The sequence below is a fragment of the Schistocerca gregaria genome, chromosome 8 (assembly GCF_023897955.1).
Source record: "Schistocerca gregaria isolate iqSchGreg1 chromosome 8, iqSchGreg1.2, whole genome shotgun sequence".
NCBI classification, from domain to species: domain Eukaryota; kingdom Metazoa; phylum Arthropoda; class Insecta; order Orthoptera; family Acrididae; genus Schistocerca; species Schistocerca gregaria.
In genome coordinates this window covers 500,657,436-500,670,602 of record NC_064927.1, presented here as the reverse complement: position 1 = coordinate 500,670,602, position 13,167 = coordinate 500,657,436, and the positions used below count along the sequence as shown (strand labels likewise).

Sequence of the window (13,167 nt, the reverse complement as noted above, 5' to 3'; positions counted from 1 at the left end):
GGTTCAAGAATCATAAAAGATTGTTGTATTCATGGAAGAAGCCTGGAGATATTAAAGGTATCAGATAGATTATATAATCATAAGACAGAGATTTAGGAATCAGGTTTTAAATTGCAAGACATTTCCAGAGGCAGATGTGGACTCTGACCACAATCTATTGGTTATGACCTGTAGATTAAAACTGAAGAAACTGCAAAAAGGTGGAAATTTAAGGAGATGGGAGCTGGATAAACTAAAAGAACCTGAGGTTGTACAGAGTTTCAGGGAGAGCATAAGGGAACAATTGACAGGAATCGGGGAAAGAAATACAGTAGAAGAAGAATGGGTAGCTTTGAGGGATGAAGTAGTGATGGCAGCAGAGGATCAAGTAGGTAAAAAGACAAGGGCTAGTAGAAATCCTTGGGTAGAGGCACATCTCACTAGGGGTAAGATAGATACTGCCTACAGGAAAATTAAAGAGACCTTTGGAGAAAAGAGAACCACTTGTATGAACATCAAGAGCTCAGATGGAAACCCAGTTCTAAGCAAAGAACGGAAAGCAGAAAGGTGCAAGGAGTATATAGAGGGTCTATACAAGGGTGATGTACTTGACGACAATATTATGGAATTGGAAGAGGATGTAGATGAAGATGGAATGGGAGATACGATACTGCGTGTAGAGTTTGACAGAGCACTGAAAGACCTGGGTCGAAACAAGGCCCCCAGAGTAGGCAACATTCAATTGGAACTACTGACGGCCTCGGGAGAGCAAGTCCTGACAAAACTCTACCATCTGGTGAGCAAGATGTATGAGACAGGCGAAATACCCTCAGACTTCAAGAAGAATACAATAATTCCAATCCCAAAGAAAGCAAGATGTGAAAATTACCGAACTATCTGTTTAATAAGTCACAGCTGCAAAATACTAACACAAATTCTTTACAGACGAATGGAAAAACTAGTAGAAGCCGACCTCGGGGAAGATCAGTTTGGCTTCCGTAGAAATGTTGGAACACGTGAGGCAATACTGACCCTACGACTTGTCTTAGAAGAAAGATTAAGGAAAGTCAAACCTACGTTTCTAGCATTTGTAGACTTAGAGAAAGCTTTTGACAATGTTGACTGGAATACTCTCTTTCAAATTCTGAAGGTGGCAGGGGTAGAATACAGGGAGCGAAAGGCTATTTACAATTTGTACAGAAACCAGATGGCAGTTATAAGAGTCGAGGGACATGAAAGGGAATTAGCGGTTGGGAAGGGAGTGAGACAGGGTTGTAGTCTCTCCCCGATGTTATTCAATCTGTATATTGAGCAATCAGTAAAGGAAACAAAAGAAAAATTTGGAGTAGGTATTAAAATCCATGGAGAAGAAATAAAAACTTTGAGGTTTGCCGATGACATCGTAATTCTGTCAGAGATGGCAAAGGACTTGGAAGAGCAGTTGAACGGAATGCATATTATATTGAAAGGAGGATATAAAATGAACATCAAAAAAAGCAAAACGAGGATAATGGAATGTAGTCTAATTAAGTCAGGTGATGCTGAAGGAATTAGATTAGGAAATGAGACACTTAAAGTAGTAAAGGAGTTTTGCTATTTGGGGAGCAAAATAACTGATGATGGTCGAAGTAGAGGGGATATAAAATGTAGACTGGCAATGGCAAGGAAAGCGTTTCTGAAGAAGAGAAATTTGTTAACATCGAGTATAGATTTAAGTGTCAGGAAGTCATTTCTGAAAGTATTTGTATGGAGTGTAGCCATGTATGGAAGTGAAACATGGACAATAAATAGTTGGGACAAGAAGAGAATAGAAGCTTTCGAAATGTGGTGCTACAGAAGAATGCTGAAGATTAGATGGGTAGATCACATAACTAATGAGGAGGTATTGAACAGGATTGGGGAGAAGAGGAGTTTGTGGCACAACTTGACCAGAAGAAGGGATCGGTTGGTAGGACATGTTCTGAGGCATCAAGGGATCACCAATTTAGTATTGGAGGGCAGCGTGGAGGGTAAAAATCATAGATGGAGACCAAGGGATGAATACACTAAGCAGATTCAGAAGGATGTAGGTTGCAGTAGGTACTGGGAGGCGAAGAAGCTTGCACAGGATAGAGTAGCATGGAGAGCTGCATCAAACCAGTCTCAGGACTGAAGACCACAACAACAACAACAACATACCAGTTGTCCCATAATTTCAACACTAGCCATTGACATGGCAGAATGCTTCCTAATTTCTGTACCATCACTAAATCATCCCTCCCCTAATTTGCAGCTGCAATATACTAGATTGTGAATGCAGCTACATGACTGTGCAGTAAGTCCATTCGACCATATACACCAACGTTTACTACACAGCATCCTATATTTATGCAATTACGTTATCTACATATTTCCAGTGCATTGATCATACTGCAGAATTTACAATTCCAACTGGCCACCTGTTCTTGTAGGGATGAGCATCAGAGTATTCTCACATTTGTAGGATAAAGTTAGAGGTTGCGAGGTTCTCCCACATTACCAATATTATCCATGGCACCCATCCAAAAGCACAAGATCTCTTCAGATGCATGCATGTCGAGGAGGGTAGCAGCTCTTATGGGTGTATAACAGACATGAGAATGCTGCAGTAATGTAACAGTTGGTTAAGAAGAGACGTGTGGATTATACACGATGGAGTTCCAGATGGATGAAGTTTGAAATATTGCACATAAATAAACCATGCTATCAATTCTGGAGCATTATTCAATTGTATGGAGTCAGTACCAGGAGGGTACCAGCATGAGGGGAATGATCACAGAACATAAACACACACTCCAATGGTTACTTGGTTCTGTACCGAAAAATGCTATGTTGTTAAAGAAGTATTAGTCATGCAGAATGCAATGCTGTTAATGCTCTAACACAGGATATATTTGTCCAAAATCAGACATAAAACCACCCTGCAAGTCTCGTATCCCAATCACTAGGGTGAAACTTTAAAATGATAAAACTACTTCCTTCCACACTATTCTGGTGGCCTAGGATGGCATCGTCAGTGTACATCCACTGCTCAAACTGCCTATAAATCAACTAGAAAAAAGTCCAGAGACTGCTGTTCTGTTTTTTTAGGAAATTAATGGATTTTATACATCTTTTTAAGTTGGAAATGTACATACTCCCAAGTAGACTTCCTATGTTCATTGGGCATGTCATTAGTATTAGTATCAGTAGCAGGAGTAGTAGTAGTATTGGTTTTAACAGATCTGGCTATGTCTCACTACGAAATAGAGCGAAGAAAAATCAACATGAATATTTTTGATAACTGATGTATTGAGGCGCACAAAAATGCATATGAAGAAGTAGCAACTTCTAACAAGAGAGAAAGCACCATGATCAGTACCCGAAAGAGATGTAACAGTCTTATTGCTGTTTACAGTAGCATCACCACAGCACTGGTAGCATTCCTCTTGCACAAGGAAGTCCTGGTCCAATTTTAGGTAGTTTCGCTCATGTGTAGAATAATATAGCAATTTTGTCCTAACACAACATCTCTCGAGAACACCCTCTCACACTATTTAAGGTGATACATGTGACATTGATGCACTCCCCTACAGAACACTCTAGGGAATGGCTTAAGCCTGATAATCGCATTGATTATTCTCCGTAATACCCACACAATAACAATGTTTGTGAGAACCGGCCATAATTCGGTAATATATATATCTTCGACTGCACGTGTGAGACACAGTTATGGTTTGGGATACATATGCTTTGCCTGCTTTAATATGGCATCTCTGTGTAATCCTTATGTCACCTTTGTTGGACTATGTGTTACGAAAACCCACATAGTTTACAGGGAGGGGGAGAGGGTTAAAAGTGAATGCAGCCAGAGTATAATTTTTAAGCTTTTCTTAGTCTTGAGTGTCCAGGGTACCCTCAACCTACCTCAATTTCACGCATTTCATGGTACTTTTTCTTTAATTTTATGTACTCTCAATCATTTTAAGCAATTTTGCAGGTTTTTTCACTGTTTTACATATTTCGTCATATTTTGCTCAATTTTACACATTTCCCATCACTCTGTCATCATTATACCTTTTTTTTTCCTCAATTTTTACCAATGTTATGTCACTTTTTCACATTTTTTGATATTTTTACGTAAATATATGGTCATACTGCTGGCATACCCATGTGTTGTTCGATTTTATATAAGGATATTTGCATGTCCTATACACAAGCCTACTAAAAAAACCTAAGAATTCTCCTCTTCCTGATGCTCTACATGCATGCATTTTGGCTAGGAAGATCATGAAAAGTATGATAACACTCGCCTCATACCTGGACGAGACTCAACGAGTGGTGCACACTGCAAATTTGTAATTTGGAAACAAATCCATGTACTGCTACAACACATCAGAGTACTTGTCGGAAGACTCTTGTGGCAACGCATTCAATGAAAACTCGAAAGTCTGACACAGTTCTGCACTTTCATCTGACTTCCACTCGTATCATGTACAGTTCTGCAACAGAGAGTTGACATGTGTACAGAGTTGATTTCTGCTGTTGCTCTGCTAATTATTTTTTTTCCGATAGGTATATGCTCTTATTGCTTACCAGATGAGCTTCTCTACTTTTGTTTACACCTTCCAACTCTGATACGTACCCACAACTATGTCAGGGCATCTACAAATGCTAGATTTCGGGTATTTCTTTTATCCTAGTAATAAGTTACTCATTAATTGACAGAACGTCATCTGCACTTAGCATCCTCAACTGTGAGAGTCTCTCCTTCCCGCGTCTACAGAGTGTGCATCCCTGACAATGTAGTTAATAGACGAAGTGCTAGCAAGTTATGCATTCAAACTAGAAACGTCCACCACTGACAGCTCTACAAACATAATTATAGAGACTCTGCATGAATAGTGCTAATCATTAAGTCTGGATTTCAACCACTTGAATGTTATTTCAACAGTGCTACAGCCCTGCAAATAGCAAAAAACTTTTCCCAAAATGATTCTGTGATGGATGTAAGCACATTTAAATTCACCATGCTCAGCATAACATCTGTGATGCAAGTTATTTATTGATTTTTCACAACAAAATTGTCTAGTTTCTCCATCAGTAACAACAAGTGACGGCATTTTGCTGTGCCTATCACGTCTCCTTTTATACTCTTAGAAGATCCACAATGACAGTGCATAACCATCCCAATTCTGCTATTCTGTGTGCTAGATGTCCATAGGAAGGATGGAGACAGTCCTTTGTGAGTATTGTTCTTATATACGGTAGAGAACAACACATTAGTTGGATGGCATAGCACTATACTCAACTGCACCAAGTTACTCACAATCGTATATTCTGCAGATGCAGTGCATTAGCTCTATGTTTTTGTACTTCTATGTCCATGCTTGTGCTGCAGGTGGCCACAATAAACATACAACATTGTTTGTATTCATATAAGGATTGTCTGAAATATTTTCATTCATTAGTTAAAGAAGTGTTTCTCTGTCCTTCAATATCTAGTTTTAATTATCTTACATAAGATGTTACACTGACATTATCATACATATAAGGTTTGTGGATGTAATATTTTAACTGGAAGTTACGTAACTATAATGTTTCGTTATCTTATTTCAAGCTTTTATTTGTGATCTCTTGATTGTTATGACAAAGTGACAGACAGGGTCATTTGCAATCTTGAGCTGTACTCTTGAAAGGGGATACATGTCTACACTGTAGTTAAAAAAATTAAAAACACTATCATGGTTGTGTTTATCTTTTATACTATGGAACTTTACAAAGAGGTACAGAGACAAACACTATGCTTATTCTATAACACACAGATTATATACAGACAGTTGGAAATATTAACAAGTCACATAAATCCACAAACACTATCATTAAATGTATGATAAGTGGGTTCCTGAAAAACTGCACAATTCAAGAGCCAGGTATTATCTGAAACAGATACCCAATTATAGCTGTGCAGGCCAGGCCTCCACAGCCAGAGTCAGTTAACATGGGAAGTTTTATGGGTATGGTACCGCATCTTAACGTAAGTAACTGTTACTGATGAAACTGATATTTCAACCACAATAACTGTGACCAAAACACGTGTTTCATCTGTAACACTTTCTTACAATATGATGTGGTACCATACCCAGAAAACCTTTTCGTGAAATAGCAATTTGTTACTAACATCTTAGTGTGATACAGAACTCTTACCAAATCTGTGACTGTATCACCATAAAACACACCTACCAGTACAAACTGTTTGGTGTAATTTCCATAAGTATATACATAAAGATCTGGAACTTTAGTTCAATTTCCAAACATAGCTCAATGCTTAAAACTTTCTTAACATTCAATGTTATTGTAAATACTTTCATTATTTGAGAAGATTAGGTACAAAAAAGAGAGAGAAAAAAAGAGTCTATGTTCATACTGAATATCTGCTCTGGTAGACTATCCTCTGCTGAGAATTTAATGGCTGGCAAGCAACAGAGGCATCGCCTGTGTAGCCTGCAGGACAAGCACAGAGGGGAATGTGGTTCCTGACGACACACTCCGCCAGTGCCCCACAGGCTCCTCGACACGGATTGTGGCAAGTGAAGGTGGACGCGTCGCACGAGAGATCAAACCTGCACTCGTTATCTGTGAGGCACTCTCCACGCTGACACTCCCGGAGTGCATTTCCGACGTAGCCGGCAGGGCAAGTGCAGACTGGCCGCCGCTTCCCCGTGTTGTCGAAGCCGGGCTGGCAGACGGCATTCTTTCCGCACGGGTTGGGATTGCAGTAATCATCTGTTGACAGTTGTCAGAATATCTGTGTAGACAATTAATTTGACACGTTTTGTGTTGTGTTGTGTTGTGTGTGTGTGTGTGTGTGTGTGTGCAAAGTTATGTTATATAAGTGATGTGTTAGTGCCAGGTGTTATAAATGTGCACACAGCTTGTAGAGTTTATACTGTAAATAGAATTTATGATGTACCAATCAATTCTCATATAACAACATACATAATACACAATGCAGGAAAAGACAGAATGTTACTCACTGTAAAGCAGACACATTAAGTTGCAGCCAGGCACAATTAAAAGACACTTACGTAAAGCTTTTGGTCACATCCTTCATTGGCAAAAGATAAGCACACAACATTCGTACACATGAGCAAGCACACCTCACGCACACATGACTGTCAACTCCAGCATCTCGGGTCACATGTGCGAGAAGTGTGCTTGCTCACTTGTATGAATGGTGTGTACGTTTCTTTTGCTAATGAAGGATGTAGTTGGAAGCTTTTTATAAGTGCCTTTTAATTATGCCTATCTGCAACTTATCATGTGTTTTCTACAGTAAGTAACGATCTGTCTTTTCCTACATTGTTGATTCTCCTACCTGGAGTTTCTATTGTTTGAACATACATAATATCGCATTGTTAATTACACAGTACATGTGCCCTCAATTGTCCTTCATATCCCTTGTTGGCTGTGAAAATGATTTTGGATGACACCTTTCTTCAGAGATAGCAAATACAGAAAATGAGCGCATTACTTTGTCCCAGAAAACTACATTGTACTGGTGCTGCAGCTTGACAGAACAAAATGAACGATTCGTGGTCAAGCAATGACGTGTGCTCACCCTGCACACACGTGTGAAGTTGTTGTAGATTGTAATTAACTTACCATGATAGAGCCGGACTACATACGGTAGTTGCACTTGCTGTAATCTTGTATTGACAGTAAACTTGTATTTGAGTGAAGCTGCACACCCACCTTGCTTTAGATTTCCATCATTTTCTTACGTAGTTCCATCAAAATCTGAGGTAGCAACTAGAAGAGGCCAGAGCATATTTCTTTCCCTATTCCAGGCTTTTACTCACCTCTGAACTATAATTCTATATTTCTTCTTGCTTTATGAACGGCAAAATATAAACACAAACAATGAGGAACAGCAGTTTTCATACATATGATCGACTTGCTGAAAGATTCATCAGGACTACAGCTTTTGAACACAAATTAAGGTATGCAAATTTTGGAAATAGTAATAGATTAAAACTGTAATAATTGCTTCTCAGTGGGACTTTATCTGAAATACACAGTAATTTCCAAAATGAACCTACCAAAATGATGGAGTGGGTTTTGTGTTTTTGTGAAAACAAGGAAAACAGAGCAATATACAACCAGATCACTTTCTTCAGCCACTGAAATAACATCCAGTAAGCTTTGACCACACGAAAAAAGTGGTGTGTTATGTTCTACCGAAAACATCTGGCTACCTCGAGAGGCAATCTGTCGCTTAATGCAGTGAGAAGTGTCACTCTCCTAGCAGAGAATTGTGTAGCACTAGAGCTTGAAAGGTAGACTAAACTCAAAGATCTTCATGTTTTACTTTCATTATCTGAAATTAATAATTGTATTCTTCAATCATAAAAATAAACCACAAAATCGTTCATGGAAAAGGGGATTGTTGGACAAGTTCATGGAGAAGTAGTAAGTGCCCCAGGATTTTTTGGTAAGGCTGTATACCTGTATGTTTCATTCCAAGGGTCACTTCTCAGGCAGGGCTGTAGTATTTTAATAAAATATCTACCACTACATGAACGGTGTCAGCTTTTGATTGTTACTGGATCTTTGGACAGAGGTATATTTGATACTTCATTTCTACAGACAATGAGGCAATTAGGCACTTGATGGCAGAAAGTAATTAAAATTCCATTGCTTAATGTATAAAGATAAGAAGCTTTTCCCAAGTATGTTTCATAGTGTCGTTCTTACCAGGTGCTTGAGAGAGACCTTGGAACAGTTACTGGTATGCAACCTGGTCAGAGTTTTGTAATCCATTTTTGCAGACATTCAAGTGAAATCATTCCATTTCCCACAGCCTAATCCGCTTTTAAATGTCTGTACAAGTTTTTTTACTGCGAATAAAAATGCCCTATAAATTAAAAAAAGAACAGGATAGCAACTAAGAATCAAACTTGCAAATATGGGTAGTTGGTACGTCTTCAACATTGACAGTGAATAAGGCTCTATTTATCAGACACAGAAGGACAGCATTCAGTATGGAGGTTTAAATCCCTGTCTGGCCATCCATATTGATTTTCTCCATTATTTCCCTAAAATGCTTCATGTAAATGCTGGAATGTTTCCTTTGGAAAAAGCACCCCATCCACGTGTAATTCGAACTACAATGACTACCTTGTCAATGGGATATTAAACTCTAATCTTCCTTTGTTCTTCCAGAGGGCGACCTCGCAGACAGCAAACTCCACAATGTGGTAGCGACTGCACGAGGTGTGACTGTGGCAGGCCATTTGAATTACGATACATGACAGTGAAGATTAGTTTGTATTAATCATTTGTTCAAGTCTACATTTCACTGTTAACTATTTTATGGACATTAATAAACATTTAAACTTCACTTGGCCTAAAAAGTGTAGCTGCCACTGTACTTTTGTCTTAAGGTAGTTATTGATATTTTGTTGCTAGATGGAGAAGTGGCTTAAAAAAGCACTGTAAAGCATCCTACTAAAGAACTTGACTCTTCTAATTCTAATTCAACACTAGCTGTTTTGCTAAGGATAATTATGCTATTATTGAGAGTGATAACAATGTAATCAGTTTTACAGAAGGCAAGTTATTTAACGCTTGTGTGATAATCGAGCCAGAGTAGTTACTAAAATAATTTAGGAAGTATGATGAATAAAAAAAAATAGGAGTGCGGGTAAGATACTACAAACAGCATAGTGAACACATTATTGTGGCCAAGATAGACACGAAGCCTACTACAGTAGTACAAGTTTATAGGCCAACTAGTTCTGCAGATGATAAAGAAATTGATGAAATGTATGACGACATAAAAGAAATTATTCAAGTAGCGAAGGGAGATGAAAATTTAATATTCATGGGTGACTGGAATTCGAGAGTAGAAAAATGAAGTGAAGGAAACATAGTAGGTGAATATGGATTGAGGGTAAGAAATGAAAGAGGAAGCTGTCTGGTAGAATTTTGCACAGAGCATAACTTAATCATAGCTAACACTTGGTTCAAGAATCATAAAAGAATGTTGTATTCATGGAAGAAGCCTGGAGATATTAAAGGTATCAGATACATTATATAATCATAAGACAGAGATTTAGGAATCAGGTTTTAAATTGCAAGACATTTCCAGGGGCAGATGTGGACTCTGACAATCTATTGGTTATGACCTGTAGATTAAAACTGAAGAAACTGCAAAAAGGTGGAAATTTAAGGAGATGGGACATGGATAAACTAAAAGAACCTGAGGTTGTACAGAGTTTCAGGGAGAGCATAAGGGAACAATTGACAGGAATGGGGGAAAGAAATACAATAGAAGAAGAATGGGTAGCTTTGAGGGATGAAGTAGTGATGGCAGCAGAGGATCAAGTAGATAAAAAGACAAGGGCTAGTAGAAATCCTTGGGTAACAGAAGAAATATTGAATTTAATTGATGAAAGGAGAAAATATAAAAATGCAGTAAATGAAGCAGGCAAAAAGGAATACAAACGTCTCAAAAATGATATTGACAGGAAGTGCAAAATGGCTAAGGAGGCATGGCTAGAGGACAAATGTAAGGCTGTAGAGGCTTATCTCACTAGGGGCAAGATAGATAATGCCTAAGGGAAAATTAAAGAGACCTTTGGAGAAAAGCGAACCACTTGTATGAATATCAAGACCTCAGATGGAAACCCAGTTCTAAGCAAAGAAGGGAAAGCAGAAAGGTGGAAGGAGTATACAGAGGGTCTATACAAGGGCAATGTACTTGAGGACAATATTATAGAAATGGAAGAGGATGTAGATAAAGATGAAATGGGAGATATGATACTGTGTGAAGAGTTTGACAAAGCTGAGTCGAAACAAGGCCCCAGGAGTAGACAACATTCCATTAGTACTACTGACGGCCTTGGGAGAGCCAGTCCTGAGAAAACTCTACCATCTGGTGAGCAAGATGTATGAGACAGGCGAAATACCCTCAGACTTCAAGAAGAATATAATAATTCCAATCCCAAAGAAATCAGGTGTTGACAAATGTGAAAATTACCGAACTATCAGTTTAATAAGTCACAGCTGCAAAATACTAACACAAATTCTTTACAGACGAATGGAAGAACTGGTAGAAGCCAACCTTGGGGAAGATCAGTTTAGATTCCTTAGAAATATTGGAACACGTGAGGCAATACCGATCCTACAACTTATCTTAGAAGAAAGATTATGGAAAGACAAACCTACGTTTCTAACATTTGTAGACTTAGAGAAAGCTTCTGACAATGTTGACTGGAACACTCTCTTTCAAATTCTTAAGGTGGCAGGGGTAGAATACAGGGAGCGAAAGGCTATTTACAATTTGTACAGAAACCAGATGGCAGTTATAAGAGTTGTGGGACATGAAAGGGAAGCGGTGGTTGTGAAGGGAGTGAGACAGGGTTGTAGCCTTTCCCCGATGTTATCCAATCTGTATATTGAGCAAGCAGTAAAGGAAACAAAAGAGTAATTCAGAGTAGGAATTAATATCCATGGAGAAGCAATAAAAACTTTGCGAGGTTCGCCGATGACATTGTAATTCTGTCAGAGACAGCAAAGGACTTGGGAGAGCATTTGAACGGAATGGACAGTGTCTCGAAAGGAGAATATAAGTTGAACGCCAACAGACTAAAAATGAGGGTAATGGAATGTAGACGACTTAAGTCGGGTTATGCTGAAGGAATTAGATTAGGAAATGAGACACTTAAAATAGTAAGGGAGTTTTGCTATTTGGGGAAGAAAATAACTGATAATGGTCGAAGTAGAGAGGACATAAAATGTAGACTGGCAATAGCAAGGAAAGTATTTATGAAGGGAAATTTGTTAACATTAAGTATAGATTTAAGTTCGAGGAAGTCGTTTCTGAAATGTATTTGTATGGAGCGTAGCCATGTATGGAAGTGAAACATCGAGGATAAATAGTTTGGACAAGAAGAGAAGAGAAGCTTTCGAAACGTGGTGCTACAGAAGAATGCTGAAGATTAGATGGGTAGATCACATAACTAATGAGGTGGTATTGAATAGAATTGGGGAGAAGAGGAGTTTGTGGCACAGCTTGAGAACAAGAAGGGACTGGTTGGTAGGACATGTTCTAAGGCATCAAGGGATCACAAATTTAGCACTGGATGGCAGCGTGGAGGGTAAAAATCATAGAGGGAGACCAAGGGATGAATACACTAAGCAGATTCAGAAGGATGTAGGATGCAGTAAGTACTGGGAGATGAAGAAGCTTGCATAGGATAGGGTAGCATGGATAGCTGCTGTATCAAACCAGTCTCAGGGCTGAAGACCACAACAACAACACGATGAAACTTATACAGAGTGAATATTAATAAAACTGACAAAATGCAAGGAAGCATTCCTGACTAGAACACATATCAGGAAATGGACTATGTGTGTCCTGGAACACAGTACAGAGATGTATCACATTCATGTCACAACAGATGTTCGAATGGCCTCCACTGAATGCAATGTCATGCAGGATACACATAATTGTACTTTGGCTTACACCATGTTGGCAGGCCACTTGCCCAGAACTTGTACTAGGGTTCGTCTCAATATATCCTGTAGACCCCAGTCCTCCATATATGGTGTATGCACAATCCGCCACCTACCTACCTGCTCATCTGTCTTACAGGACCCACGATCACACAAATGCCCAAAAAGGGCTCAAGATGTTGTGTGATGTGGTCGGTGCCTGTGATGGTACTTGTTTTGGTATAGCCATGCTGCCTCTTAATCGATTCCATCTGCTTGGCGATACAGAAACAGCTTCTCACCTTGTTCCCAATATGAATACTGTATCATTCTCTGTTTACAGTATGCTGCACCAATCACACAGCCTGCAACACACAAGGAATGCATGACACGTGGGCAGAGGAACTGACACTTCTCAGTGCCATCTACCATAGCAATGATTCGCTTCCAGACACATGTTTACAGGATCTTTTCTCCTCCATTTCCAGTCAGGAATCTGCCCCTGCAGTTTGTTGGTTTCATTAATGTTCACCCTCAATATCTTTATGATTCATGAAAAGTAATGATAGTCATAGTCCTCAGTGTGTTATGTGCAACAAAGTTCTCCCAAGTAACTCTATTGCTCCAGCAAAAATGCATTGTCATTTGGATCTGTTTGTGGTGAGTCTCTCTCTCTCTCTCTCAAAAAAA

At 39.0% G+C, this 13,167-nt stretch overlaps 1 protein-coding gene across 1 annotated transcript in view; it reads right to left on the bottom strand.

Annotated features, from left to right (window-relative positions):
• Positions 1 to 5,458: 5,458 nt before the first annotated feature.
• The window catches only part of LOC126285360 (neurogenic locus notch homolog protein 1-like), a 248,272-nt gene continuing 240,563 nt past the window's right edge, over positions 5,459 to 13,167 (bottom strand). Inside the window, exon 9 of the mRNA XM_049984683.1 lies at positions 5,459 to 6,762. Within this exon, the coding sequence (XP_049840640.1) occupies positions 6,398 to 6,762 (365 nt within the window). The 3' untranslated portion in view covers positions 5,459 to 6,397. The remainder of the gene's footprint in view (positions 6,763 to 13,167) is intronic.